This window comes from Mus caroli, unplaced genomic scaffold, assembly GCF_978045245.1.
Source record: "Mus caroli unplaced genomic scaffold, Mus_caroli_1 scaffold_19, whole genome shotgun sequence".
In the NCBI taxonomy this organism is placed as follows: domain Eukaryota; kingdom Metazoa; phylum Chordata; class Mammalia; order Rodentia; family Muridae; genus Mus; species Mus caroli.
Genome location: NW_028227274.1, coordinates 78,905,653 through 78,932,104, shown reverse-complemented (window position 1 = coordinate 78,932,104; position 26,452 = coordinate 78,905,653). Strand labels below are relative to the sequence as shown.

The following is a 26,452-nucleotide window of genomic DNA, read 5'->3' as shown; positions in this document are numbered from 1 at the left end:
AAAGGCACCGAATAGCCTGTTGTTTGGCATATTGAACTTCGCTGCCGTTAGCTTGACAGATGATAGCAATGTTTCCCAATCAGCAAAGTACCATTGTAAAAGCATTTTTTATTGAATAAAGTGCTCAGAATATTGCACCCTGGAGCTTTATTTAGGGAAATGGTTCAATTGATGTTTTCTGTTTAACCTCAGTGTTGACCTATCACAATATCCATGGTTAATAAGCAGTGTTATCATTTAAGAGACTTAACTAGTTTTATATAGTCGTATCAGAACTACATTCTTATAATCCCATTTATTCATGGCTCTAACAGTTATTTCTACAGAGATCTTATAAAGGAGAGGTTCCCACATTGTGTGCATCACACTGCCCTGTGATGATCCCCATCAGCTCACAGCACGGCTTCATCTTAGACTTAGGGTGGATGTGAGATGCTGAGTACCCCCATTCTTGAGTTTTTGAACCAGTTGCTGTTCTTTGTAGTATAAGCCACCTTGATATTTATTTTCCTGAATAAAAGGAGGATCTTTTCTATACCAGCACTTTTAATGTAGTTGAATTTTTAATCTACAAATAGTAGAAGTCTTGGAGAAATACGTAATTCATAAATGTCCTCTTAGGCACAGCTCATAATTACTTGCACTGGTGTGTCATCTGCCGCATGCTCATGTCTACTTGGAGGTCTGACCGTGATAGTGATGTCAGAGAGTAAACAGCTGGCTTTGTATGTATAAGGTAGAATCTATTTATGCCCTGGTCATTGGTTCTTATGATAAGTGATCAATATTTCATTTTCTCTAAGACAGAAGGAAGTTCTGCTTGCCTGTGATTTGTATCTACAGGCTTAGCATAGCAAACTCAAGCTGAACGAATGTTAGATGCTCCGTAGAAATTCCTTCACAGAATGAAAACCCAGTGTGGTTGCAGGAAGCCAGCACTGAGCTCAGGTCCTAGGACTCACGAGAGAACATAAGCTCAGTGCAGAGGTCATCATCACAGTGATCAAGGCCTAGCATGACCTCTGCTGACTGTAGACCGAACGATTGATTGGCTGTGCTTTTTAATGAGTGCTTAGTCCTGTAAACTAGCTATTTAGTAGTAGCATTCTTTCCCCTATACAGCTACATTTATTCACATTAGTAAGTTCTATGTTTAAATATTATTTCAAGATACAGCTGTCTTTGCCTTGCTTAGCCATTTATATGCAAGAATCATCTAGAATTAATGACAAATTACAAATAATATTTTATTATTCTAAATAAAGGAACAATATGTCCTTAATCGCATTGCATTTGGATTTACCGAAGAGCTAATGTATGTGGAGTGTTGTATTTTTTAATTCATTTTATTGTGTGTGCCTATTGAAGCAAGACTAATTGTGGTGTTTTGTCGATATATTTGTGAGGAGCAAATCATTGTCAGTGACACAAAGCCTTCATTCTGTGACCTTCAAGACCAATAGAGAATAAATACTGCATAGCCTGTCTGTGAATATTGATTAGCACTTTTTCCAGATGATCAAATTGCATCTTAGGTTAATAATTCTATTAAATTATAACAATGATTGTAATAACCACAATCAAAAATGATGAGATGTCAATGATTAAATTATGATTTATAAAGTACATGGTAAAATATGTACTCTGAGGATTACAGCTGGCAGCTGTGTGCATAATTGCTAATAGGATAAAGGAAATTTCTGCCCAGCGTTTCACGAATAGTGGCCCAGAAATTTCTAGATAATGGAATTATAGAGAAAGGGACTGATAAAATCTTGCCCTGTGTTTTATTTCCTTCCTCCCGTATGGTGTAGCTCTGGGCCACACTTGCCTATACTGGTTACTTAGCTTGGGGAGATGTGAGTGTGCAGATGAGGTGCCTGTGACAGCTGTTCAGCGACTGCTAAGTGGCCTACAGAGGATCACATGGGCTCTCACTGAGATTTTTTTTTGTTCATTCTCATTTTAATTATTCTTGCCTGTGAATTATTATCAATAGTCACATTATGTATTAGAAATTTCAGAAAGCTCAGTAGTCATAAAAATAGTCATTTGAAATATATGAAGCCTTTTACTTCTAGATTATCATTTTACATCTCAGAGCAAAATATCCCAGAGGTTATTTCTTGTTATAATGCCAGGCAGCAGTTAATTCCATTTAATATAGATACACACAAGGAATATTTGATACCCTACTCGTAAGTTATTTCATTACTTACAAAATTGCCTTATAAAATAGACTCAACTGATAGCCTTGGATACACAGAACCAGACAGTGCTGGTTGGGAAATGCGTCCTTTGGCCTCTACATTCATGACAGCCTCTAAAGGAATCAGGGGCAGAGGATGCATAATAGAAAACATTGGACCATGATCCCCAGGGCTTTACCCAGTTCTTAGTCTAGAGAGTGCTATAGAACACCACATTTTGAGCTCTAGATGTTAGTGATGTGCAGTAATCCTGGTGCCCTTTACATAGACTTCAGAATCAAATACCAGGTGTCAAGCACTCTGAGAACCCCTAAACTAGACTTCACAGTGACTATGGGAAAGTACAGGGGGGTCCTTTGTAAGCATTCTGAACAGTCACTTGGTAGTCTGCATCAGGACGAGCACACAGTGTGACTAGGTTCCTTGGAATGAACAAGGACCCTCTCCTCTGTGTGCCTAGGTGCACACTGTACCTATGCTTTCACAGCAGTCCTCTGTGTGCCTGAGGTCATCTTCTTTGTTTTGAATCCCACGGTGCTGCTCTTGGACCCGTGGCGCATATGTGTTTGTCAGGTGTCTCCACTGAAGGGTTCCCTTATATTTCTTCATTTGACACTGCATTCATGGACGGCTGTCCGGGATGGTGCACACCTTTAATCCCAGCATCTGGGAAGCAGGGGCAGGAGGATCTCTGTAAATTTGAAGCTAGCTTGGTTCCAGGACAGTTAGAGTTATAGAGAGACCCTGCCTACAAAAAAAACAAAACAAACCTGTATTCTTGGTCTGGAAGTTCCTGTGCACACAGCCTGTATCAAAAGGAGACCTGTACACTTCCCCTGTGGGTTTAGTCTATAAAGTATGCTTTTGCAAGAGGGAGTTCCCCATGCTCTTTAATTTATTTAATCAACCATTTACTTCTCACAATGGATTCCTGGATACTTGCTCTATACCTGTTTAATCCCCTCTCCCGTGCTACTTTCCATATCAAACATTGCCTTGCTTTATGTACATATAGAGATGCTACAGGCACACCTTATGTATATTTTTGCTCTAGTCTTAGGATCAGTAATCTCTCTAAGGATCCAGGTTAAAACCTGAAGAGGACCACGGTCCCTCAAACTTACAAACACATCTGATAGAGTAATCTATTTCTTAGGTGCATGCTGGACTGCTTTCCTCAAGCATGCTTTACTTTATTTTATTGGTGTGGGGCAAATCTTCTATAACTGAGGCTCATCCCCAGTCCCCAACGTGTGTATTTTCAGTTGTTTGAGTCTGTAGGAGGAAGATAGAATCTAGCTGCGCCATTGCCACCAAAAGCTTCTTTGCTTCTGTCTTACTCTTTTTTTTTTTTTTTTTTGGTTTTTTTTTTTTTTTTGGTTTTTCGAGACAGAGTTTCTCTGTAGCCCTGGCTGTCCTGGAACTCACTTTGTAGACCAGAGTGGCCTCGAACTCAAAAATCCACCTGCCTCTGCCTCCCAAGTGCTGGGATTAAAGGCATGAGCCACCACGCCCGGCCTTCTGTTTTACTCTTCACTGTCCTCAGATGCTAGTCCTAAAAAGAACACCTCAGTCTACTTCAGACACACAGAGAGAGTTCACTGGGGCTCTCCTTTGCTACGTAGTTCTCCAGTAACACACCCGGGTTCCAAGCTCCTCCTGGAGCTGGAGAGCTGCTGAGGATGGGCTGTGAGTCCCTGGGAGTTGGCCACTGGATTTGTTAGGGGAAAGATCAACCTAGATGACGGTGAGCACCAAGGTTCTGCTGCGAGGCTGTTCCCTCTGGAGTCACTTGTTTAACTTTACACTATCAGAAGAATTCTGCCCGATAGCAAGGTGGTTATATTGGACAGTAACTAAAGTTTCTGTGTTGCAGAAAATGTAACCCCTTTGTTTGCTTGGCTGGATATGGATTTGTCATCCTCAGGGTGACGAAACCTGGGTGGAGTGCTGGGCTAGGTGTAAGGAGATAAACTTAATTTCGTTATAAGCTCCGAACTCAAAGGAACTGCGAAGCCAGGCATAAACTAAATAATAAACAGATGTGAGTCACCAAATATAGAAAGCCTGGTCCTGACTGTAGTGGGGCACTGTGAGATGATAGGGTATTCACGGAAAGATGCAATTTACGGGTCACGGTGTAATAGTAACCTGTCACTGTGAATTGAAATTTAACCTTGGCATATTAGATCATTTGCAACTTAGAGAGTCATTGTCTTGGGTAGGAAGAGACAGTGTGGTCAGGTGCCAGGCTCTCCTAGATGGGATTGCTAACATCTACATGCCGTCTTTGATGCTGTGGTTTGGGGCAGGTTGCTGATGCTCTTGGTTATAGTGCCAGATCACTGGCAGGTGCTACTCATTGTGTTCTCAACCCCGAGGGCTTGCAGTAAGAGTTATGATTCCAACTTACTGTAGCACACTGTTGAGCATGGTGGGTGTCATCTCAGCCAGCAAACACCACCAATGCTGAAAGGGTAGGGCATGCTGCTGTTGCTGTGCTGCAAAGTACCCCAAGACCTGGGCCTAGAAAGCTATTTGATTTTCATAGACACATTCAGTCATGCAGGTCCACATTCAGTCTTCTGATGCTTACATCCCTGCCCTCAGTAAAGGTGACAGGCCACAAAGGTAGAATGACTCGGCAGTCTTGTGAGAGGCATCCTTAGAAGAGAAATCTTTAGTTGATTCCTCACAAACAGGAAATCACAAAGCAAATAGTTTCTAGATGACAGTTTCTCACAGTACTTGGCAAGCACTAAGAATTCTGTTACTGTTTGTATGATTTATCTTCTAGGACACGGTCACAGAAATCTTACTAAGACTAGCAAAACTTACAGAAGTCATAATTTACTGAATCTATGCTTATTTACAAAAGGGGACAACTGTCAATTGTATGTAGAGAGGGGAAAGGGGGACTCAAATTAATGAGACAAATTTCTGTGTGTATCCAAAACAGTACACTCTTCAAATCCAGAAAGGTGGAGCACAGTGATGAGCTGAGGGCCGGCCAGGTCAGACCGATAGAAGGTCAGGGCTTGAGTTTACTCTAACTTGATGATCTGTCAGATCTTCTTTTCTAGTCTAGCCTGCTGAGTATATATTACAATTTGATCATGGTTTTACCCAATGTATCATAGGCTAACTCCACTATGTAAACATTTTAAAAGTATCAAAACATTGTAATGAAGATAGTTATTTTCCCTGATGCATTACCTACATATAATTTGTGACTGGTAACTTATAACTGCCTAAATCTGTGTGATTATAATCTAAAGCAATCCTCATACTTGTGCAGATCACTGTTAGGAAGTGTTATGGAAGAGCATGCAGACCCCAGGAGAGACTGCATAAAGCCTACAGTGTGGCTATAGGCCTGTTGACCATGTCTGTCATATCCCAGCAGTCCACAGGGTAGAAAGCATTCCATCTGCCTTCAGTAGGGTTGCTGTGAACTACAGTGCTTCCCTTTGCCCCAGTCTCTTGTGCAGGATCTTCTCTCTTAAAGCATGTGCCTGCTGTGTGCCCTGGGAGCTCTCAGCACTAAGGGTATGTAACAGCTTTCCATTCCAGAGTCAAAAAAGAAAAGAAAGAAAAAAACTTTTTTGAAAATATTTTACAACTGAGTTTCTGGACATTACCTAGAGTCCCTGATTTTAAAATTATTTCTGATCTCCCCACAAAATGAAAATAGTTTCTGTACCAAAGGATTGAGGGCTGACCCTTGTCTTGTAACCACACATGCATCCTGCTCAGGGACCCCCTTCCTCTGAAGCTCTCATCCTCACCAGTTTCCCTGAGGCCACCATTTGCATAAACTCTTGATCTCTTACTGGAAGCTTTACTGCATTGTTTCTTAGGGGTAGGCATGGTGTCCTGTGACTGTCACAAGACACTAATATTGAATTAATGATACCTGGCATAACACAGAATTTAAGTTTTCTTGAGATTTCTTGAGTTCCCAAAGCCTAAATAAAACACTGGCTGCACAGTGGTGGTAAAACTGAAAACAGAGGCTCATGCTGTGCATTCCTGACAGCTGGCTAAGCCTTACCTTCAAGACAAAAGCAAGGGGGACACCCCCCAATACCCCACCTCCCCCCACTCACCCACCCAAGAGCACTGAAGGAAGCTATGGCCTTGCTGGGCTGTGCTTGTGTCTCTTTGGTTGCTGATAAGGTTATATACTGTTTTAGCTGTCTTATAATGAGATTGCTTTTAAAAATAACCTCTTTTCTTGAAAAACAGCCTTAAAAGACTACATGTATTAGCTTAAAGTTAATTTTGCCATTAATATTTTTAATTTATAATAAATAACTATAAACAAGAATAGCTCCTAAGTTTGAGCACTTGCATATGCCAGGAATTTGCTTATATCATTTCAGCCTTAGGACACTTTGCAAGTATCTTTTTCACATAATAGTGGAAAGCAAACCTAGATAAAGAATTGGTCACAGAGCTGCTGGGTGTCTCAGTTATAATTGAGACTCAGAGCCCAAGCTGGTCTTCTACTTTGCTGTTGTCTCTTTCCTAACTATCATTAACTGTCAACTTGACACAGACTAAAATCACCTGAAATAGAGTTTCAAGTGAGTAAATTTTTATAATATTGGTCTGCAGGCATATCTGTAAGGGATTGTCTTATTAACTGATGCTGCAAGGCCCAGGCACTGTGAGTGATACCATCCACACATAGGTGGTGCTGGGCTGTATTAGAAAGCTGTCACACGTGAACAAGCCACAGAGTGAGCCAACGGGCAGTGCTCCTCCATGGTTCCTGCCTTGTGCTCCTGCCCTGACTTTCCACCTTGCTAGCTGGTGACCTGGTGTGTAAGCCAAGTCAGCTCTTTCCTCAGGTTACTTTAAGCCAAGGTGTTGGATCACTGCAACCGGATGACCTCCGGCAGGCTTGGCATTTGTAGCTATAATGTGGACACCCTGATGTTTATTATCATGGGTTCGTTTAACGGGTATCAGCTTATCTTTTCTACTAGGAAAAGGAGGTTAAAGAGTGTACAGAACTGTTGTCTCCTTTGAAGCTGGTAGAACTATGGGTGATGAATTGAGACAAACCATGAAACTCAGCTCCAGGGTGGATAAGCGATTTTTTTTCATAGGATCTAATGCCATCTGGGTTTGGGACTCAGTCAGTACACATTGCAAAACAGTCTTTATGGTGCAGAATGGTCTGCAGTAAATGATGTGTGTGTGTGTGTGTGTGTGTGTATACATGTATATCCATATATACATGTATACATATATACATGTATACACACACATATATATATATATCGTTTACTTGTTAAAGTTTGTGGGAGAGAAAGGAAATGTTATCAGTTTCTCTGCATCAGTTGTGCCTCAGCAGACCTTTTGCATACTAGTATGCTGTGTGTTTCTTTGTTTAATGATCCCTAGGCAGTTGTTTCTCATCCATTCTGCTCTCTCCAGGTGGCATTGGTGCGATGGACAGAGAGTGTTGGGCTCACTCTGGTCAGCAGGGATCTTGCTTCCATGCAGCTGAAGACCCCCAGTGGCCAGGTCTTGACCTACTGCATCCTACAGATGTTCCCCTTCACCTCTGAGAGCAAGCGGATGGGCATCATAGTCAGAGTACGTCATGACTTACGGCTGCACCCACACTCCAGTCATCAGTCATTTTCCAGGCTTGCTAAGTAAATACAGAAACTACCCCAGAAATTTTCAAAGTCAAATATTTACTCAAACACTTTGTGCTTTATTATTTTCTTAAAAACAGGTGTGCTTTATTATTTTCTTAAAAACGGGGGGGGGGGACCACAAACAACAGCTAATACTGTATGAGCTGAGAAGCTGGTGTGACTCTGATTGATAAAGTCACTCTCCTGGGGATACTGAAGCAGAACAATTAAAAGACAGTAGTAGTAATTTTTTTAATTAAAATTGTTTGTCCTCAACAGAAATTGCTTAGCATGATTTATGTTCACAAAGTTACTGATACATACCTTTATTAAAGTTATCTTACTCAGTACCAAAATTGTATTTTGCAATTCCATTTGTTAAGCAGTGAGCATTCTGTCACACTTGAGAAACGGGAGAGAGTTACTACTTATGCTTGACCAGACTATGTCAAGAGTTACAGTGCTGCCTCTCAGGTGTTTGCCAACTTTGGCTCTCACTGCACTGCCATGTTAGAACAGTTTCTGCAGAGAAAGCCCCCGGTACGTTCTCTCCGACACAGGAGCATCTTCTTCAGTCCAGTGGCTATTTACAAGAAGCAGTTCAGCCCAGCTGTCTCTGTTTATTTTTACTCTACTACAGGATGAATCCACAGCAGAAATTACATTCTATATGAAAGGTGCTGATGTCGCAATGTCCACCATTGTCCAGTACAATGATTGGCTAGAAGAGGAGGTAAGCATGTTATTCCCAGCACTGTACAAAATGTCTTCATGAAGCTTTCTAAGGCACTGACAGCAAAGTAGTCCCTTCCCATACTCGAAACACTGTTGTCACCACTTCAAGCAGCATTCGTGACCAAGGATGATATTTCTCTCTCACTAAATTGCTCTAAATACTTACAGTTCCTTCCAAGTACATATACATAAAGGCTAAGAATCCTGCTTAGTTATTCTACTCCTATAGAAATAATTGCTGTTTTTATTTAATATATTAAATGTGCAGATATATAAAAGTAGGTCTAAAATAGTATTGGATATCTAACAAATTAGGCTTAATATTGCTAATTTGTTCTCTTTAAAAAAGAAAACAGAAAAAAAGATACAGACTTAAGCAGTCCTATATTATTATTCCTGAACAATATATTTGTAGTTCGCCTCGTGAGATTTAATAGTCACTGTTAGAGTTGTGTATTGATTAGTAATTGGGTTCCAAAGTGAGACTGAGGTGGCTAGGACTGTGACCAGCTCTCTTCTCCTTTGTGCACACGACTGCAGGTGCCTTGTTCTTGTTCCACTCAGACCTCAGACATGGTCTGTCAGCACAGCAGCCACACCCGATATTCACGATGGTCTTGGCAATATGAATCAATATCTCCTTCAGGCCAGTTTGATTTAATCAGAGACATGAATAAATTAAACTCCCTGAAGACCTAGTAAAATGCCATAAAAATTACTTTTGGTCATAATGACATGCAATTAATTGTAAAATACTTGTTTAATTTATTTAGCTTTATGAGGTCAAATCAATAAATGTCTTGCCACAGACAGACAATGTCAGATTGCTGTTCAGAAAGATAACTTCATTAAAGCCCTGTGCACATTTATGTGCACAACATTGTATTTTCTTTCCATAGATAAATCTTTTGCCTCTACCACCGGTATGTTTGTTATAATTTTGTTGTAGTCTCAAAGCCTTTCACTTTATTAAAAGCAAAGCAAAATGATATTTTAGCAAAATTCCTGGGGGTGTTTACCGATATGCATATCTATATAGCCTGGCAGTGACCCCTTTGTTTGGAAGTCACAGTGTTTGTTTACAAGTATAGGTGGCGTGTCTAGCTGTAGGATTGATGCCATTGGAGCAATTTAGTTTCTGAAGTGAGTCACCAGCTGCCTTCAAACAGGTGTTCCTAGAACACAACCAGCATTGTACCCCAAATCCTCTTTCTTTACCTTAGCCCCAGCTAAAACTTTTCCACTTTTAATAGGGGTAAATAGTATTTTATTGTAATGATATTATGGCACGGTAAATGGGTTGGCATATTTTTTCTTTTTTTCCAATATTTTTATTAGATATTTTCTTCATTTACATTTCAAATGCTATCTCAAAAGTCCCCTATACCCTTCCCCCGCCCTGCTCCCCTACCCACCCCCTCCCACTTCTTGGGCCTGAAGTCCCCTGTACTGGGACATATAAAGTTTGCAAGACCATATTTTCATGTACCTATTGAATGTATTTCCATTTCCCATTCACTATATAAATAGGATATTAACTCATCTAAGGCCTCCTCCTTCCTTGTCCAATTAAGACCTGAGCCCGAGACCTGGAGTGTCGAAGGGATTACCCTGTGTGATCAACCCTGTGCATGTGTGTGGTACTGTACTTCTGCCAGACACTGGCATGTGACTTTATACAGTGGACTAATATTACAGCCCTGTTGAAGCAATTTCTGTGATGAAACTGAAGCAGTCCGATGCTTTGCCCAGGAGCACAGGCTGCTGTGGTTGTCAGGCCCACCCATCTTAGATCTCGGTCTGGTTTCTTCCTTGCCCCCTTAGTGGCGCACTTAGAGTAGCCCTCCTGTGGGCTGGGACACTGTGGTAGGGACAACTTGAAGACACATTCTGCATGTTTCTTCTAGCTTCCCTTGAAGTGGCCCTGCTTCCTTGTAGTGGCCTACAGGTAAGTGGGGACCAGACTGCAACACTGCCTGCGATTGTTGTGGGGGTCTCCAGGCTCCAATGCATCAGTCTAGATTCTCTGAGAGCCACAAATAAGAGCCCTTTCTTTACAGTGTGGAAACATGGCACGAGAGGGCCTGCGAACCCTTGTGGTAGCCAAGAGGACTCTGACAGAAGAGCAATACCAGGATTTTGAGGTGAGCTGCATCATTCCTCATCACTCAAGGCTCTTCCTCCTTATGAAAACTTTGTTTTCTCCATGAAGGCCAATCTTCCTGTGCAAGTATAAGGCCAGTGTTTCTGAAGTTTGGGGCATGGACTATCTTCCTCCCTCCTCTTAAGGGGGGGGGGGGGGCGGGGAATGAGTGTCCATGAAGGCAAGTAATTCCATCTCCTCAGCAGAAGCTGAGAGTGTCTCATCCCTCACTGCTGTTCTTGAAAACACAGGTGCTGTAGACATTGCAGCTGTGTGGATTATGGAAGATTTGCACAAACGACAGGTTGACAGGTTTAGCTACCCAAGCCCCCTAAATCCCAAATGCCCCAGAATCTGAAGCTCTTTAACATGATGTCATTGCTCAGGATGTGTCGTGACTCATGAGGACTTCAGGTTTCCATAGTAGGGAAAATTTACCCTGAGTTCATGTAGTAATAATTACTAAATACTCAGAGCACGTATACAAAGCATAGATAGACAGAACAGGTCACCTGATCCCCAAGACCTGGTGCACACTACACAGTGTATACACACATGGTCGCCTCATTGTGCCCTCAGAGCTGATAGAGTGCAACTGTGTAAGTCAAGCCATGAAGGATGCACATACTTGTGTACCTGTTCCCTTGTCCTCAGAGCCGATACAGTCAAGCCAAACTGAGCATCCATGACCGGGCTCTGAAAGTCGCTGCTGTTGTAGAAAGCCTGGAGAGAGAGATGGAGCTGTTGTGCCTCACTGGGGTGGAGGACCAGCTGCAAGCTGATGTGAGGCCCACACTAGAGATGCTGCGCAATGCAGGGATCAAGGTACAGCATGCAACCTCTGACTGCTAAACTCTTGTTGAATCCAACTAGCACAGTGCCCCTTCTCTCTGGCTCTCTTTCCATGTTCAAGACAGCATAGCCTTTCTGAAGCAGGGCTCTGATCTGTCCGTCCCCATGACAGGTGTACTTGCTGAGAGTAGTCTGGGGCCTGTCGGCTTCCTGCGGCTCTGCACTCGCCTCGGTGATTGTTTCCTCACCTTCTGTTCACTGTCAGAACCTACGCCAGACCTTCCTGAAGCATCTCGTATACATACTTCCCATAAGAAATCACCTAGGAAGCATCTGTAGGCCTTGAGTTCAGTCAAGGGTCGGCACTGCATTGCAAGCGGCACTAGTTAGGGAGGAGTTGGGTGCAGGAGATGCCCAGTGTCCAGCAGGCTTTGAGCTTCCTCTGCTGCTGACTCCTCACACTGAGTCACCGTCCACTCTAGAGCTGGCATAGACAGTTATTAGGCAGGGCCATTCAGAAGCTCCTATCTGCTCAGCTCCACTGTGCTTCTAAAGCAGTGTGTGTCCGTCCCCAGAGTCAGATGGAAGGGCCCACAGTGAGAAGTGCCCAGCCACAAGTGAATGCTGACGCAGGGGCAGAAGTGCTTTTGTCCCTGCACTCCATGTCAGCACACGTGACTATGTGGCTACTGCATAGCTCTCAGGTCCTTGCCTTCTCTCCCAGGTCCTCCCTTTCCCACACAGTGCCTAGCTTCCTAGCTGTTCCCTTGTGCAAACTGGCCATTGAAACACAGTGTCTGCGGGAGTCCAGCTGACCAGCATTCCTGTGAATTGTGAGGGTCAGTCCCTTTCCCAGTGGAGTTGGTTTCCAGGGTAGCCCTTTCCCTGGAGACATTTTCCCTTCCTGCTGCACTGCCGTCCTCTTCCTCAGCCAGCTCTCTATGGCTAAGTCTAGCATTTAGAGGATAAGTTTTAGTTTGTGGAAACTGTCTTCTTGGGTTTAGGGTTAGGGCCAGGGTAGGGTTAGGGGTTAGGTTCTGTTAGCTGCTTTCTTAGCAGCTGCTTTCTTAGCAGCTAACAGAACATTTATTTTGGCTCTACCTCAAGGATTTGAAACTAATTTTGAAGCTGATATGGGAAACGTACCACTTGGCTTTGAAAGAAAAACACTGCAGCCAGATGAGGGAGAGAAAGTCAGAGGAACAGTGGTTCTCAGCTCTACCTTGATTGTCCAACTGGTTCTGAGCATTGTGAGAAGAGGCCTGGCAAGAGGTGTTATCAGCTTTAGTGGCAGCAGATGGCACACAGAGGCTGCACTCATGACAGAGCATCAGCAAGCCGGAGCTCACAGCTGGGAAGCAGTTGACACTCAGCATCTCAGGCATCCACACTCAGTCATGCCTGCAGCCAAAACGCCAGGGGAAGAAATGGTTAGTTAGGGGCAGATGACCTGACTGTTTCAAATGACCTACAATCTGTTTTGTAACTGTACATGCTAGCTTATCTGTTTTAAAGTAATAAAGGTCCTTGGTATAGAACTTCAGGTAGTGGTAGTAATTCTGGACTCATGACCTATCTCTATAACCTTGCCCTCTTAACTCTTCTCGGGCACCACCTGACTGGACCCCACTCTGAAGCAGGGAGCGTAGTGGTTATCAGCCGTGTCTCCCTGTTTGCTCATTGACAGAGGTTGCTCAGCAGTGGCAGTGCAGACTATGCTTACTCGGTTTATCATAGGAATATTTTATCATTGGAGGTACAGTAAAGCTTGCTGATGAGACACAGCAGCACTAGAGTAATCAGTATGCCACACGGGTGTCTCTATTTCCTGTTCCCACAAATGTATCTCTCTACAGGATAAAGGATCTGAGAGGCTCTGATGATGATGATGAAATTAGTAAAGCAGGGCTGTTTGCCCCTCTGTATAAATGCCCTGATTATTTTAGTGCTTTATAGTCCTGGGCTTTTAAAACTTTTTCCATTCATGATCCCTTTTTGCCTGAGAGACTGTTTTTACATGACCCTAAGTCAATGGTTCTCAACCTGTGGGTGGCAACCACTTTGAGGATCACATATCAGATATGTATGTTACGATTCATAACAGTATCAAAATTACAGTTATGAAGTAGCCATGAAGTAAGTTTATGTTGGGAGGGTCACTACAACATGAAGAATTGTATTAAGGGTTTCAGCCTTAGGTAGGTTGAGAATCACTAACCTAAACAGAATTAAAAATCAAATATTTACTGATGATAAGTGATAAATTTATTTTAAAATAATTCTTTAGTCATTTGATTTTACCATTCATTAAACACAAAAAGTAAATTTACATACTAATGAGATCAATGTCCATATTTTAATATAATTAAATCGTGGCTGACTGATACAGCAGTATGTATAGAGCATTGTCAACACAACTATTTCAGTTGTGAATGCCACTTTATAGTAAATGCATTGTACAGGGGCAGAGTTTCATTTAGGATGATTTTAGAAATTGGAAATTCTGTCCCAAATCCAAGCCAAAATTGAACAATTTTTTTAATGAAACTCACATCAGCAATGCAAACGATTTTTAAAACATTCTGACAGTACAGTGCAAACATACTACTTACATGCTGAAGAATGACAGTCTTATATTAGAGGTCTTTATTTTCACAATTAAATCATGTTTTCAAGTAAAAAGTTTGTACAGTAAGCTGCTATGCTTCATAACGTTCAATAGTCTGAAGCCCAAACCACAGAATTTGAGACAGTGCTCCTGGATGTTCCATAGCACAGGGCATGCACAGGACACAACAGTGTGTTGTGTGGTGAGAACAGGACTGCAGGACATCCCAGCAAGCACTGCCAGAAGCATTGCAGCTTCTTTATGCACTTGATTCTAAGTTACTCTTTGGTTATTGCCTGTTCAGAGATGTCTTTGGTGCCATAGTTGTACAGCATCCCTCACAAGTAGTTAGTTATGTGACCACATATGAAATCCCGACCCACAGTTTAAGCAGTCAGAGTCAGACTGTATACCTTCACAGTGTGTCTGTATGTATGCAGTTTTTAAATGTTGGAATAGCAGTTTGATGCTTTATGTGATATTTATCAGTACATTTTGGTTTGTCCTGGTCCATTGGCCTGCTTGAACTTGACTTCCTAGCTGAAGAACTGTGTTGAAACAGTGCTATGAACTATGTGTGCTCTTCTGGTCTGCACTACTTCCTCACATCTGCAGGCGTCTGCATTAGTCTCAGCTGTATGTCTGGGTAGCACTTTCTGACTTACTCTCCCTAAACAAGTCAGTACAAACACACAACCATAGTTGGCCTTTAGCCACTTTTAGGCACACAGTTGAGTTCATTTTCTGCAGCCATTGCTGTCACCATCTGCATAGCTCTCCATTTTTCCAACCTGAAACTTGCCTGCTTAAGCTCCCACCCCTTCTCCCTCTGTATATGGTTTCTCTGGACTGCCTGTGTGTGGAATTACATGGTGTTTGTCCTTTTGTGTCTAGCATAACATCCTTGAGGACCTTGTCAGAATTTGTCTCTGTTTTAAGAATCAGAAAAGAGATCACGTGTCATTTCTCCATTGACTCAGGGTACTTGTCTTGCTTCATCTTGTCCTGTGGAGAAATCCTGTAAATGTGGTGTGCAAACATCTGTGCACAGGGCTACTTTAAAGAAATAGACATGCAGTATTAAAGTTCACATGCTTCAATTATTTTATAGATTTGGATGCTAACAGGCGATAAACTGGAAACAGCTACTTGCATTGCCAAAAGCTCACACTTGGTGTCCAGAACACAAGACATTCATGTTTTCAGACCAGTAAGTAGATTTCTAAATCACTTTGAATTGTTAAGTGAATTTTTTTTTGTTTGTTTGAAGGGTTGAAGTTTATTTTGTTTTATGATTCCCCTACCCGATACAAGGTTTCTCTGTGTAGTTCTGGCTGTCCTTGAACTCCCTCTGTAGATCAGTCTGGCCTTGAATTCAGAGATTCACCTGACTCTGCCTTCCAAGTACTGAGATTAAATAATGGTGTACACCACCACATGCAGCTAAATCATTGAATATTTTATCCTACAATTGAAGTGTATATACAGTAGCTGCTGGATATCTTTTAAAAATCAATGTTGGAGATGTTTCTTCCTCTATAAACACATGGTGAATGACTTTGAGATATATTTTGATGATAAACAAGCTGCTAGTTGGAAAGCATTTTTCTCCTATACTTTTCATTTTTTGTTACTCCCTATTTTAAGTAGATATACTAAATAATTTTCTCCTCAACTTATAAAGAATGTATGTTGCTTTTTAAGCATATATTCCATTAATATTCCATTCATGGGCTAAGCACCTTTAGTTTCTAAGTACAGTTTCTGAAGGATCCTACTGGGATTCCTGGAAAATGTCTATTTATTACCTGACCTGGACTACTGGTACAGAGGTTGTTCCTGTGAGACAAGGCTAGATATAGAGCAGAAGCACCTCTAGCCCACTGCCATCTCAGATTAAAAGTTCCTCTGTAACTGCACAGAGAAAGTGATAGAAGAGACCTGAACTCATGTGTTTACTGTACATACTAGTAATGATGAGTTTAATTCAAACAAGAAGTAGAAGTTCCTTGGGTCATGATTGATGGTGGGTAGACAGACACCATGTGTCTGTAGCTGTCTGAATAAAATGCTTGCACCTACAGAAATGGTTATTTCAGTATCATTTACATGTAAATGTATTTTATTTTGAAACATCAGAATCTCAAATTATGCCCTGCAGACTACTATTTGCAATTAAATTATTAATGCTTCTGATAAAACTTCCGATCAATTTTTGTTGACTTTTCAGAGTTATAGCACCACAAATTAAAATTTTCACAATAAAACCTACCTACTTAAAGATGAGTCGGAGATTAATTTGGATCATGTGAAACTTTTAATTTATTTCACTCCTATATCATTTCTTTTATGCCCCATAAAATCTTCACAGAAAGCATGTGCAAAGCCAGTGCATTGATTCCTGGGATATTTTCACTCTAAAATTAGTATTTCAGAGTAACAGCTTGATTGGTTTGCCCTTTAGATTGCTTACTTCTCTAGACATTAAGCAGAAACGGATGGGCGGGGTTGAAATTCATGGTAGAGACCACAGAAACAACTTCATGAAATTATTTTCGTATTACTCCATTTATTATGAAGAAACATGTTTAAATGAAGCCCCAATCTGTATAATTTGTCTCTTACTTGGTGTGTGGCGAGAGAGGAAAACTCAACTTCTTTGGGCCCTGGTATTCCAGTTTATCATTCTCTGAAACTACGTCTGGGATGTTATAAGCCAATGATTTTCAACATTGCTCCCAAAACCCACCTACTCCAACACCAATTTAATAAATCATTTTATAGAAAGTGCTAGCAAATCCATGGTCATTACATTCTTATAAAAATGTTTATATCAGCAGTAGCCCTCACATGCTTTCGTGACCAGAAGCCAGAAAACAGTCTCTGTGAGAGGTGCAGATGCAGAGTCTGTAAGGACTGTGCTACATATAGGACCTAGTTCATAGGCTAAGCACCTTTAGTTTCTAAGTACAGTTTCTGAAGGATCCTACTGGGATTCCTGGAAAATGTCTATTTATTACCTGAATTTGTGATTTTTTTTTCCTTCAATGAAGGTAACCAATCGGGGAGAAGCCCATTTGGAGCTAAATGCGTTTAGAAGGAAGCATGACTGTGCACTGGTTATATCTGGTGATTCTCTGGAGGTAAGCCTGAGTATGTGTGTGCTGACTATGTACATGCCTGTATATCTCTCACTGTCTCCAGAGGTCAGACCAGTCTATATCAGTGTGTATCTTAGTTCTAAGATAGGATTGGTTGGTAGTGTACCATATTCTATTGGTCCATCTGTCTCTTAAGCCTGACCTCTGATGAAGTGTGTGTCTGCCTGTCTTTCCAGCCCAGTGAGTGAAACGTACTCCTCAGCAGCCTAGCCAGCCACTCTTGTCATGGCAGTCGTGAGAACACTCAGTCCTAAGGACATGGTGGTGGCCATGCCTGACTCGTCTTCTGTCCCTTCCTGTCTAGAAGCTGCTTAAGTTCAGCAGTTCAAGACCCTGTCCTGATTCTGGGTCCCCTGCTCATTGTTAATAGCATCAGTCTCCAGTGGCTAAGACATTTCAGCCCACAATATGTATTCTGTGTTTGTCCAAACCAGTGTTTCAGGTGTGTGCACGTAGACACATGGTACCTGAGAAAAGAGCTAGTGGCCTCCAGTTAGTTTCACGTTGTTGTTATTCCCTATTGTAAGTAGGCATGCTACGTAATTTTCTACTCAACTTATAAAATATGTATCTTGCTTCTTAAACACACATTCCTTATTAGCTGCACCCATGGTACAGAGGTTGCCTGTGGCATTATTCAGATTCTCATGATACTTCAGAGTGAAGCGCCCTAGAGGAGAGTGCAGGAAAACCCATGTGGGAGAGGCCAGTGAGCCAGCTGTTATTTGTCCTTAACTCTGTGGTTTTCAATTCCATGGACGTATGGTTGAGGTACCAGCTTCTCCTGTGCTCCCTACTGCCATCCTCCTCCTAGCACACTTAGGACCCTTATACTGTAGCATATTGCACCAGTGTCTTCAGAGCTACCTTTAAGATTTGGTAAGGGGCTGACAGCTCCCAGCATAGCTGACTATGACTGGTGGATCAGCACCTCCAGATCAGAAGATGCCGTTCATTTTGTGTTTTCTATATTTCAATATGTTCCAAATAGTCATTTCTATTTCTAAGTTTCTTTCATTTGTTTTCTTATGTGTTTCTAATGTGTTCTAAAACATCTTATAAGTAGCTAACAATAAGGTACCTCTTACAGGAGATTAAAAGTTGTATAATGAGAAATCCATACCAAAAGAAAAATAAGACACAGAAGTTAAGGCAGTTGGCGTATGTAAGAGTGCCGGGAGGGGAGGCTCCAAGGCCGTCCTGGAGCATGATGTTAGGTGTCTGTCGCCATCCCCTGAGCACAGGGAAACAAGAGCACCCTGCCCAGGCACACGGGTACAAGCAGGTTGCATGAATCCTAGCTACAACTGGAGAAGGGAGTTTTCCACCTTTCCTGGCAGAGGGTACACCTTCCACCCACCATGAATCTGGCAGCTAGGTGTGTGGTCTCTCTTCTGTTGGCAGCCCTCTGGACCACAGAACCTGAAGACCCACTCTTCCAGTACCTGTCCTTCATAACGAGAAAATGCTAGAGTTCCTAGAAAATGAATAAAACTGTGCCCATTAGACAGGGCTCTGAGATTTTGGATTTCAGGTTTCTCCACCATCACAGAGAACTAAGAACTGGAACTATCACTTTGGAAGGGCCTTGAGTATCTGATATCATAGGTCAAACCAAGATCTTCATCAGCCACATGCATGCCTGAGAAACACTGAAACCAAATATTGGCAGAATTTGTTGTCTACTGGTTCCAGGGAAGTATACACATCATTTGGTCATATCAGCCTGGCAGAATGTCATGTGGCCACTGACCTTATCCCTTTGTTTGAACTGTTCTCCATGCACAATGCAGTACTTTTAGGAGACCCTGTACTCTTTCCTACCAGGGGCGTGGCCACCCTGCTCTTCTTCCCATCTTAGCCATCTGTCCCAGGACAGGTTACGCTGTGAAGTTTGAAGGGCATAGTCCAGAATGAGACCCAAAAAATGAGAGTCTGTTTACTTGAGGAAGGCTGAGGCTTTCCTACAATTCTGCCTACTTCCACTTGAGCCCAGGGTTGTGTGTTGACAGTAGAGTCACAGCACTGTCTCCCAGGTCTGCCTGAGGTACTATGAGCATGAACTTGTGGAGCTGGCCTGCCAGTGCCCTGCTGTGGTCTGCTGCCGCTGCTCACCCACCCAGAAGGCCCACATCGTGACCCTGTTACGCCAGCATACCAGAAAGCGCACCTGTGCCATTGGTGAGCCCACCCAGCTTCAGCCACCCCGTGGGTGGGTGGTGGGATGGTGTTCTACCTTCCTGTCAACAGTGAAATGTGAAAAATAGCCAACTCTTTAACTTAAGGCAAATTGTGTTGTCATCTGTGGTACAGGAAATTGTTATAGTCCCTAACAGTAGTGTAAAACACAAAAGAAAAAGTTGCTTTATTTACGCTCCACCTCTTGGTACCTCTCAGGCGATGGAGGGAATGACGTGAGCATGATCCAGGCTGCTGACTGTGGGATTGGGATTGAAGGGAAGGTAGGTCTGTGCTTTGGTCTCACATGCTCACATGCTCTGTCCTCACTGCCCCACCATGGCGTGCTGGTAAACAGTAGGAAGCTAGCAGCCTTCAGCAGCCTTGCTAGCTGCATGCGTGTCTCTTTAGGAGCTGTGTCAGGTCCTCTGTGCTTATGACCTAGGTCCTGCATCACTGATTACCCTGTCTGCCTGTCCTGGGCCCTCCCTAACACCTCTGCTCCTGTCCCTGCTTAAGTGCTCCATTCTCTGGGGAGGTGTCCCTTTCTCCTGCCAACGAAGCCACAGTTGATGTTTGTGTCAACTTTGATTGTTCCTGTTGTCACCCAAACATATATACACACAGCAAGACCTAAAAAATTTGTTGAACTTGACTTTGGTTTTTCCCTTGGCTGCTCTGTTCTATTCTCCTTGATAGCTTTGAAAAATCAGAGGTAGATTGTTATTTCAATTTATGATTTAGAGAATTGTCTTGAAGTAGCCTGGAACCATGTAATAGGGTTAGGTGTCCCCATAGTCAGTGCTCACCCCTCCCTTCTTATTTTCTGTGTTGCTAATAGATGAAAGCCCCTTCTTGTGAGCAGCTGATGTCTGTGTGTGCACAGGTTGTAGTACAGTCTCCTCTACCTCACCCACACTGTCTGGTGCAGATGGATGGCATGCTGGGCAATGCTAGGGGTCGAGCAGGCACTGCCCTAGTGTCTTAATTCATAATTCATATGAGCTCTAAAACAGCATTGGGTGGTTCTCAGAGATTCTTTGTGGTTCTTCAGGAGGGGAAACAGGCTTCTCTGGCAGCAGACTTCTCCATCACACAGTTCAGACACATCGGCAGGCTACTCATGGTGCACGGACGGAACAGCTACAAACGGTCTGCAGCCCTTGGCCAGTTTGTCATGCACAGGGGCCTCATCATCTCCACCATGCAGGTATCAAGCCTATGCCCACCATGCCTCAGCAGGCAGTGGCTTCTCTGCGAGCTGTGCCATTGTTGTGGGAGTTACACTGGACTTACTGGGTGTCACTATATTGTAGTGAGATCCTCTGTAAAGATGAGAGAAATGTAGCACTGGTGTTTAACTTACTGTGTTCTGTCTTTTAAGGCTGTGTTTTCTTCAGTCTTCTACTTTGCATCTGTACCGCTGTACCAGGGATTCCTTATGGTAGGGTAAGTGAAACAGATGTTCTCGGTGCCTCTCAGCCTCCTGTATGTGAGAACTTTTATTTAAAAGAGATGTGGAGCATATTGAGTGATGCTTTAGGTGTTCTGGGTAATTCTTTGCATATAAACATTTAAGATGACTTAACTGCTATGAAATCTCATGATAAGTTTGAAGAAACTTGAAAAACACCTGTACGCGTATGCCTTTGAAGACTATGCTAAGTTTCTCATTAGACTTTGCATTCTTGGGGAAGCCATAATTTGTGTCAGGAACCACGGCAGATCTGAGGTTGTATAAAAGGGCCCCGAAGCATAATGAGAGGGGCAGAACCAAGGGGCGGGCACATGCCAACACTGCCATCAGCAGGGGTTGGAGCTGCAGGCCACAGCTGCAGGCCTTCTGAGCCTGCCCTGTCCCAGTGGGAATATGACTTTACCATGAGGGAATGGGACCAGCCACCAACCAGGAAATGAGATAGAAAGCACTGGGAGAGACATGGCAAGTCTGTCCCTCGCAGCAACAAAGCCCTGCATTCAGAGACAGCCACTGAGAAACCTTGGACAAGTTCCTCAAAAGCATAGCAGTGCATGTGCCAAGATGATATTGTCAACCAAGTGTGAAAAGGGAGAAAGACTCCTTCTCAGTAAACAAATGGTAATTTCTCCCATACTCATCCATCAGTTGTTAAACCTAGAAGTCATAGAAGTATTAGTGTTGGTGTGTGACCACAAAATAAAAGCTCTCCCTGCCACATCTGCCCACTGAGACACATCACAAACCTCAAATCTTACAACCAGAAAGAGCCTGGAAAGTATCCCTGACGTTAGTGTTTCTCTGCTTGCGGACCTCCATCTGCATTCCCTGTGTGGCATGTGAGAACAGTGAGCAGTATCTGGGAGATTTGGGACCATGCTGGATCGAGACGGAAAAGGACTGGCTTGGGTGCTGTCCTCCACTACACTAGCCCAGCACCTTTGGCTACAGTTTTCAGCCGTCTTCCTGGCCAGTAGAGGAGAGACAGAGCAAGGTCTTATCTGTAAGCTGGTACAAGTGCATCCTAAGTGCGTGTGACCCTCCCAGAATTCCTAATAACTTTAGCCAAAACAGGGGAGTTGTGTCTTTGTTAAGATCTGCGAATCACCTGTCCTCTGTCAGTCTGCTGTCGAATGCTGAGTCTCTGGGCTTCTGCCTCCTTCCATCTCACCTCATCATCAAAGCAGAAACTCCTTCTGGGACTTTGCCATATAGTAGCATGTCCCTTACCACAGCACAGCCACCCTCTTTGAAGGATCACTGTGGGCTTCTGGGAAACCAGTGTGTTTCTGACCACATTAAGTGATATAATTAAGGAATGGAGGCCTCACATCTCAAACCCAGACATGTTTGTTGCTTCCCACCATTAGTAGCTATGGCCTTGTAAAATGTGCACAACCTCCTGAGCCTGTTTGATCCAACAGGGGATTATACTAAGGAGCCTCAGGTAGGACTGTAGAGAGAGGCTGCTCACAAGTGCTGGCCACAGAGCACAACAAGTCACAGGCATGCAGAAGAAGCTACAGTGAATATGCCCCTGCGGGATGACCAGAACCTATCGTGGTGACACTGCCAAAGAAGTGACAGATTATCTACACAAAAATGGAGACAAACTGAGCAGAGTGATGCATGTCTATAAATAATCCCAGCACGTACTAGGCCGAATCAGGACAAATTGAGGCCAACTTGGACTATATAGTAAGTTTCAGTCTAATCTTGGTTACAAAGTAAGACCCTATATCAAAAAGGAAGGGAGGGTAGTAGATGTTTATACAAATTTTATTTAAATAACCCCAAGTTGGGAATAGCCAAGATATATTTACACAAATGAAAAAGTGGTTCAGCAAGTATGGCTTATCCACCGTGAGATGCCATTGAGTTGTAAGGAAGGCACTGTGCACAGCCACAGCACAGATCTCCAGGGCATGACATGGAGTCTGGAAAGCCATCCACAAATGTTACTTTCTACCTAAGTCTCCACAGTAGTCCTACAATGAAAGAGAGACAGAGAGACACAGAGAGAATGAATATGAGAGAGAGAGAGAATATGAGAGAGACTGAGAATATGAATGAGTTAGGTGCCATGCTTGATGGCTAAGTGTGGACTCATTTGGGTACGAGTGTGAAGAAAGTTAGGATTTCTCTGTATTAGATGGTTGCATGTGAGTCTGACATCATCCAGAATTTAACAGGAACACTGGACATGGTGGTACAACACCATGTAATCCCACCACTAAGGAGGCTGAAGGAGGAGGATCACAAGTTCGAGGCCTGACTGGGCTTCCTAGGAAGCTTCTCTTTGTCCTTGGCTGTAAGAACTGTTTCGAAAAGCAAAGGTTAATAAGAAAACTCTGATTTTAGATGGATCCGTGTTTGTGGTTTTCACAACCATCGGTGCTGGGTTTGGTACCTAAGCTGCAGAGTAATCTAAACTGATGGCCACCGTGGAGGTCTGGGCTAATTTTTCTAAGATTTGTTTTCTGTTTGTTAAGAGTTTGGCCTCCCTGTGACACTAGAAACATGGTCAGAGTTGTGTCACAAGCATCCGTCAGGCTAACTCAACTTGGTCTTGGTGTTCTAGGTATGCAACTATCTACACCATGTTCCCAGTGTTCTCCTTAGTGTTGGACCAAGATGTAAAGCCAGAGATGGCGATTCTCTACCCAGAGCTGTACAAGGACCTCACCAAGGTAGGAGCCCAGCGCTAGGCTTGTCCAGTGAGAGCACACCAGAGCTGGTCTTTTGTGTGTTCCAGCAAAGCAGAGGCAGCCTCTGTTCTGGGATAGCATACACCCTGACATTTGGCAAGCATAAGAAAGCATTTTGAAATCTCTCTCTTATTTTTTTTTAAAGTTCTCTACTCCTTGTGATAGTCATGTGATATTATACATAAGAACTTAACAGGTGTTTTGAACCATTTGTGGAACTTTTGTGAATTTAGCAAAAACATCCAGGCATGTGCTTTGATTCTTATAAAGGACCCTGTATAGCTGCAGCTCTGCCTGCCTAGCCATGTATCTTTACCAGGAGAAGACTGGCCTCCTTTAACTCAGTGCAGAGTTGAGCACTCTCCAGAGCCTTTGAGTACCTGGCTCCGTTGGGTTGGTCTGGCTGCGGTGGCCTGGCATCCCTAGCTCTCTACTTGTGGGTTTCAGAATTACACTTGAACAGTGCTTCTCAGTCCTGTAACTTGGAGACATGCGCTCTTCTTTGGGGGACAGAGCGAAGCATAGCCTGCCCAGCAGAGGCGGAAGCTGCTGTCCCTGTGAGAGGCCACACTGACTTGGGACTGGACTCTGAGGAGTAAGCTGTTCCTAGGGAGATTGGAATTGGATTGTGTGACATCAAAGCTTATTTTTAAAGCTAGAGACGATGAGGACAAGGGGAGAGAAGTAGCTGAGCCCTCACGTACAGATTGTTGTAACTTGAGAATTTTCTGCATGGCTTGCTTTTCCTAAACAGGCACAGAGAAAGAAAAACCTACTAACCTTCAATTAAATTTAGGTTTTCAGTTGATAACCTGAAATTATCAACTCCAATTTTAAAGCAGTAGCAATATGGTATAGCAAAGAAAGAATTAGATTGGGTGTTCAAAGAGTTAGTTACTTCCCAGCTGACCATTAGCACATTATGGTGTAGCCTAGCTAACTGCTAACAAACCAGTTGACTGCTAACTAGCAGGCTAGACTGTATTTCATCTGACCGTCAGCTCACCAGATAAGTTTTGGGTAAGTCACATTACTTTGGGCGTTTTATGATATTAGTATAAAGACCAAATTTATAAAACGATAAAGCCTCTTTAAAAAAGCTATAAAGTATCTAAATAATTCTATTTTCATATTAAATAAATCTTCATTGTGATCATATAAAATAAGTTATAAATGTGATCATTCTCATGATGATAATATGATTGTAGCTACCACAAGACATTATCCAAATTTTAACATATTATAACTAGAAGGGACACTTCGAGTCTAAAAATCCTAAAATGAGACCATTGTGATAGGATCACAGTAAGGTCATAGAAATGAAAACTGTAGGAAGTTATTGCAAATAATTAGAGTTTTAGTAGGTCATGCATTTCCTTATCTCCAGATATTCTGCAAATGGAAGGTGGAAACCAGCTTTTGATACAAGTTTAAACACCCCAGTCCTCTACCACACCTGTTCTTAAATCCAAGCAGCCTCCATCCCATTAGAGCTATGACACTGAGTCATGAGCGCAGAGTGACGGTGCTGGCTCCCAGGCTAGGAGGGAGTCCCAGCAGCAACAGTGTAGCAGTGGCCCAGTCTCCCCTGGCATTTGAGGAAACATGGCTTTACCACTTGTAAAGATTTCAGCCTTGTAAAGATCAACCAGTATCATTACAGGCATCTAAATTACTCTAGTAACAAAGGTATGTCTAGGGTCCCAAGAGTTTAAGTAACTCCAGCTAATATTCATCATAAGCTCACACCTCGTAAACATAAGGAGTGTCATGTGCACTCTGAACTGGGTTGCATCCCGGTCAAGTTTCCACTTTTGTAAAGATCAACCATGTAAAAAGTCTCAACCTCCCAGAGTGATCTCTGCATTACTTAGCACTTCAGCCCCCATTGTCTCTAGGTTTTCTTTTTCTATGAGCCAGATATCTGTCATTTTTATCTTTGTAGTAGCTATTATGTTAAAATCTGATATACTTCAGATTCTTGTCTTCATCATTTCTAGCTTTAAAAATATGCTTTGACATTACACATCCAACTCCAGCCTGCTTAGGAACAGCTTACTCCTCAGAGCCCAGTCCCATGTCAGTGTGGCCTCTCATGCGACGGCAGCTTCTGCCTTTGCTGGGCAGAGCACGGACTGGGCCTGGTGTGGGCTTTGTAAGCCTCGAAACCCACGCCTGGTGACACATGCATGTCACACATGTCCAGCAAGGCCACACTTTCTAATCCTTTGCAAAGTGAAACCGTGAACTAAGCTTTCAAATCTGAGCCTATGGGACATTCTCTTTAAGCCACCACACCCTGTTTTCTATGTGCACTTGTAAACTTAGTCATTTAGTCAAGAGTATAAGCAGTTACATGCATTACAGATCCATCTTACTGCTCTAGTCGGATTTGCTAATTGTGGACCTAAACATTTGTGGGTCTGTTTCCTCAGCCCAAGCTATACCTGCCCCTTCTTATCACATATCTTGTCACCAGATATGTTTAGGCCTTGAAGATAGAGATACCTGGTATCTGTCTACTCACTAAGTAGTTGATGAATGAATGAAGGAATAAATATAAGTCAACTACATAAAAAGACAACATTTCCTTCATTAAAAAAATAACAGCTTGCTTTCCTTACAGAAAATAATACATTTTTAACTAAAATATTTCTTGTTCTGTTTTTAAAGCCCAATTGTGCTCTGAGGTATTAAGCTTTGCTTATCATGAATTCAGTCGATCTTGGGATGCCACCATCAGACAGAAAGCTGGCTTGCGCATGCCTCTCCCAGCACTTCAT

General features: G+C 42.8%; 1 protein-coding gene across 2 annotated transcripts in view; it reads left to right on the top strand.

The window, feature by feature from the left end:
• Atp9b (ATPase phospholipid transporting 9B) overlaps positions 1–26,452 on the top strand; it is a 194,711-nt gene that overhangs the window by 155,908 nt on the left and 12,351 nt on the right. For both annotated transcript variants that reach the window (XM_021150340.2, XM_021150339.3), the window contains exons 16-26: positions 7,659–7,820; positions 8,508–8,600; positions 10,663–10,746; positions 11,400–11,570; positions 15,257–15,355; positions 17,199–17,288; positions 19,343–19,487; positions 19,704–19,768; positions 20,539–20,694; positions 20,869–20,933; positions 23,543–23,651. In XM_021150340.2, the coding sequence (XP_021005999.1) occupies positions 7,659–7,820; positions 8,508–8,600; positions 10,663–10,746; positions 11,400–11,570; positions 15,257–15,355; positions 17,199–17,288; positions 19,343–19,487; positions 19,704–19,768; positions 20,539–20,694; positions 20,869–20,933; positions 23,543–23,651 (1,239 nt within the window). The remainder of the gene's footprint in view (positions 1–7,658; positions 7,821–8,507; positions 8,601–10,662; positions 10,747–11,399; positions 11,571–15,256; positions 15,356–17,198; positions 17,289–19,342; positions 19,488–19,703; positions 19,769–20,538; positions 20,695–20,868; positions 20,934–23,542; positions 23,652–26,452) is intronic.